Source organism: Gossypium hirsutum, chromosome D13 (assembly GCF_007990345.1).
Source record: "Gossypium hirsutum isolate 1008001.06 chromosome D13, Gossypium_hirsutum_v2.1, whole genome shotgun sequence".
In the NCBI taxonomy this organism is placed as follows: domain Eukaryota; kingdom Viridiplantae; phylum Streptophyta; class Magnoliopsida; order Malvales; family Malvaceae; genus Gossypium; species Gossypium hirsutum.
The window spans coordinates 18,299,573-18,303,907 of record NC_053449.1 but is presented as its reverse complement, the minus strand read 5'-3'; the positions used below and the strand labels follow the sequence as shown (position 1 = coordinate 18,303,907).

The 4,335-nt window shown below is 34.8% G+C and overlaps 1 protein-coding gene across 1 annotated transcript; it reads left to right on the top strand.

Annotated features, from left to right (window-relative positions):
- Window positions 1–295: 295 nt before the first annotated feature.
- On the top strand, window positions 296–1,686 carry LOC107918345 (cytosolic sulfotransferase 5). The gene has a single exon (XM_016847879.2). It carries the CDS (start codon window positions 428–430, stop codon window positions 1,550–1,552), a length of 1,125 nt encoding a protein of 374 aa, XP_016703368.1. The 5' UTR covers window positions 296–427; the 3' UTR covers window positions 1,553–1,686.
- The last annotated feature ends 2,649 nt before the right edge of the window (window positions 1,687–4,335 follow it).

Genomic DNA, 4,335 nt, shown 5'->3' with positions numbered 1-4,335 from the left:
TTAGCTCATTTATTAAAAAAAAAAGGAAGGACAAAAAAAATAGTCACTCAATTTTGCGTCGTCTAACGTGACAAATTAACTGGCCACATCAGTAGCCCCGTTAAGCCTGTGATGAAAAATGTTAATGGTACCGATTTATTACTTTTCGATAACGTTATTGACTGTTTTGTTATGTTTCAAAAGTTAAATAACTGAATTAAAATGAAAGTGATTGTTTTCTCAACTACTTTAAATTTCTATTGATATAATTTAGTCACATAATAACTAAATCCAACCCAACCTCCGCCATGAAAACTTCAACCACCAGGTGGTTACCACTGTTGTTGTCTTGTGAAGTAGTATTTTACAGCTTTCTCCATTATAAAAGCGCTGAAAACCTTCTACAAAAAACCATCTAATTCTAAAGTAAAAGGAAAAACAAATAACCATGTCTACCGCTCAATCTTGTCCACTTCCCACAGTTTCTCTCTCTAAATACCTGGAAGAAGAGGGCCAGAATAAAAATGCAGAAAGCCAGCTCCTCAAATCCTCATTACCAGCTGAAAATGATTGCCATACTCAAGCTGAAGATTCAGTTTCTGATGTTCCCAAATACCTGCTAGAATTGGGTCTCACCCCAGAATGCAAGCAGCTTATATCCTCACTGCCAGCCGAGAAAGGTTGGGTTGCCAATCTCCTCCATCAATATCAGGGGTTTTGGCACACCACTCGCCAGTTACAAGCAGTGCTTACTTGCCAAAACCACTTTCAAGCTCAGGAGACAGATATCCTCCTTGTTACCACTCCAAAATCAGGAACAACATGGTTAAAGGCTATTGTTTTTGCCTTGATGAACCGAGTCAAGTATCCCAACACTGATAACAATCACCCTTTGCTCTCAGAGAACCCTCACATTCTTGTTCCATTTTTGGAGTATGGGCTTTACATTGATAGTCAGGTTCCTAACTTCACCACTTTTACATCTCCACGGCTATTCGGAACTCATTTACCCCTTGTTTCATTGCCAGAATCGGCAAAGAACTCATCTTGCAAGCTTGTTTATTTATGTAGGAACCCAAAGGATACTTTCGTATCGCTTTGGCACTTCACGAACAAGCTGAGAACCAAGGATATGGGAAGCAACTCTCTTGAAGAGACCTTCGATAAGTTTACCAGAGGCGTGAGTTTGTATGGACCGTTTTGGGACCATGTTTTAGGGTATTGGAAAGAAAGCTTGGAAAACCCTGAAAGAGTCTTGTTTTTGAAATACGAGGAAATGAAAGAGCAGCCCAAACTTCAGCTGATGAAGCTAGCTCAGTTCCTCGGATGCCCATTTTCCAATGAAGAAGAGACAAGAGGTGCGGTGGATGGTATACAAAAACTATGCAGCTTTGAGAATTTGAGCAACTTGGAGGTTAACAAAACCGGGAAGTTGGCATCGGGTGAGGAGTACAAGGCATTTTTCAGACGAGGTGAAGTTGGAGATGCTAAGAATCATTTGACTCCTCAAATGATCGAAAAGCTTGACCAAATTACTGAACAAAAGTCGCATGGCTACGGGCTAAAGTTTTAGATCCCTACCACTTATCATATTACTATGTTTTGATTAATCTATGTGCGTGTTCTTAATGATGGCTTTAGCTTATATTCTGTGTCATCCAATCTTGTGCATCAGTAATTTTAATGTTAAAAAGGTTTGTTGGTATATTTTAACGAGTACATATCGATGCACTAAACTATATATGGCTTTGGAAATAGTACCAAGTTTTAAAAATGCGCAAAGTATGGGTGGGTGAAACTGGAACCATGGAAATTGGCCATAAATGAATTTAGGGAACCCATAAACCGTTAATCAAGTTACATAATTATTCTTAAATCTGTGTTAAGGTTAGTATTTTTTTAGATTTTAAATAATTTCATTGTAAGTTGATCTCCCTTCATTATTATATCTAACTTTGATGAGATCAATTATACTAGTTTACACATCTGCCATGTGATAGATCAATATATTAGGCTTAAAGAACAAAACCATATTTAAACTATATAAAATTTCTTTAATTGGTAATTAAAATTTTATTTGTCATAAATAGTATATAAACTATATAAATACCATATGTCATAGTTAAATGTACCTTTAATTTATCTCATAACCCCTTTAGTTGCACCATAATGAGTTTGACTAAGAGCTTGCATGAATCTAGATAACAGTTCGCAACATACATTATATATGGCCTAGTAGTAGACAAATATATCTAGTTTCCTATCAAACTTTTATAACAGAAGCATCAGCCTTTTTGGAATTATCTCACTTAGACTACTTCTCTTTCAAAACCAGCGGAATAGCTACTGGTTTGCAATTTTCCATTTTAAACTTCTTCACAGCTTTCAGGGCGTACTTTCTCTAAGATATAAAAATACCAGCATCAAATTAGAGAATTTCCATCCTAAGAAAATACTTCATTTCACCCAAACCAGACATTTCAAGCACATTTTTCATTCTTTGTTTGAACCACTCTATAGAAACTTCATTATCTCTCACAACGAGTAGATCATCAACATACAATGAAACAATGAGTTGTTTCTCATCATGATGCTTCTTAACATACAATGTAGCTTCACTTTTCCTTCTTATAAACTCTTCTTGTAGCAAATAGGAATTAATTCTGCTATAACAGGCTCTAGGAGCCTGTTTTAGCACATAAAGAGCATTGTAAAGCTTATACACATTGTCTTCATTTTCTGAAGCTTGAAACCCTTCTAGTTGTTCGACAAATATCTCCTCCTCAAGCAAACCATTTAGGAATGTTGATTTTACATCAATGTGATAAACATTCAAGCTTTTCACTGCTACTAAGGCTAGTAAAAGCCTTATATTGCCATGCCTTGCCACAAGAGCAAAAGTGTTTGAAAAACCAACTCCTTATTGTTGAAAATATCCTTTCACCACCAATTTAGCTTTATGTTTGTTCATAAAGCCATCTGGATTTAATTTGGTTCTATAAACCCATTTAACACAAATCACCTTGTAATTTTTTGGCCAGTCAACAAGCTGCCAAGTTAAGTTTTTCTCAATCATTTTGATCTCAGCAATCATTCTGCTCTCCATTCATCACACTTAATAGCTTCTTCACAGCTTATAAGTTCTAATGTAGCCACATTGCACCTAGCATAAACATCATCTAATGATCTAATGCCTCTAACTACAAATTCAATATCACTTTCAGATTCTGAAATTTGTTCTTAAGACACAGCAATTGCTGTTTGTGCTACAATTTATTTTTTCTCCCAATTCCACTTTTCATGCTCGTCAAACTTGACATTTCTACTAAAAAACACTTTCTTGGTAGTCACATTGTACAACCTGTAGCCTTTTGAGTTGCTACTATAACCCAAAAATATCGCGACTTCAGCCCTTTTATCAAGCTTGCTTCTCTTTACCTATATTACAAGAGAAAAACAAACACATCCAAAAACTTTAAGATGTTCAATTGAAGGCTTCACACCATGCCACGCTTCATAAGGAGTTTTTCCAACCAAGTCACTTGTAGGTAACAAATTCAGCAAGAAAACTAAGGTTGATACAGTCAAACGTACACCGTAACTGGTTGTTCTATAAAGGCTGATGTTGGATATACCACAATCTATGTAGAGGGATATGGTTGATCGATATAGGATAAGTCCCTCCTACATAATGGGAGTAATATCTTAGGCCACTTGATTGAGTGAGACTAGAAATGCATGGCCATGCTCAAATAAGCTGATATGAGATGTTATATTTATTTGTATATCATAGTCTACTTAAGATATCAAGCAACATGGAATGGACTATACAAGTGTGACTATTTCATGACTTGTGTTCAATCCAGAGATAAAGGACTTAAGGATTAGTGCATGAAAAGATTAATCATAAAAAGGTTATGTCGAATCATGATTTCTTGTGACTTAGGTAGCAATGATGCATTGTTAGGTGCCACTCATTGTTTGTAACATTGAGATCGTTCTAACATTACTGTTAACGTTTCAAGAACCTACAAGGTCACACCCTATAGTTGAAATGAACGGAATAAAACATAATTGGTATTGTGTTTGGTTGTCGCATGAATTAAATTAATTATAGAATTAATTTAATTGGGTAATCAAATATCAAACACATTATATGTACAAGGTTGTTGTATACATAATGAGAATATGATTTCGGTTCGTATATAAATAAATATAGTTTACCGAAATCTTTATTATAATTAATGTAATTATAATTTTCAATTTTTTAAACATTATTATATTTATTTAATTTTGAGAAACCCTAAAAAAATAATAAGATATAAAATCCTGTTTTTCTTTGCTTTGTGAGTCTAG

Excerpts from the sequence above, each read along its gene's own strand:
- LOC107918345 (XM_016847879.2), top strand. The coding sequence starts at position 428 with ATGTCTACCGCTCAATCTTGTCCACTTCCCACAGTTTCTCTCTCTAAA.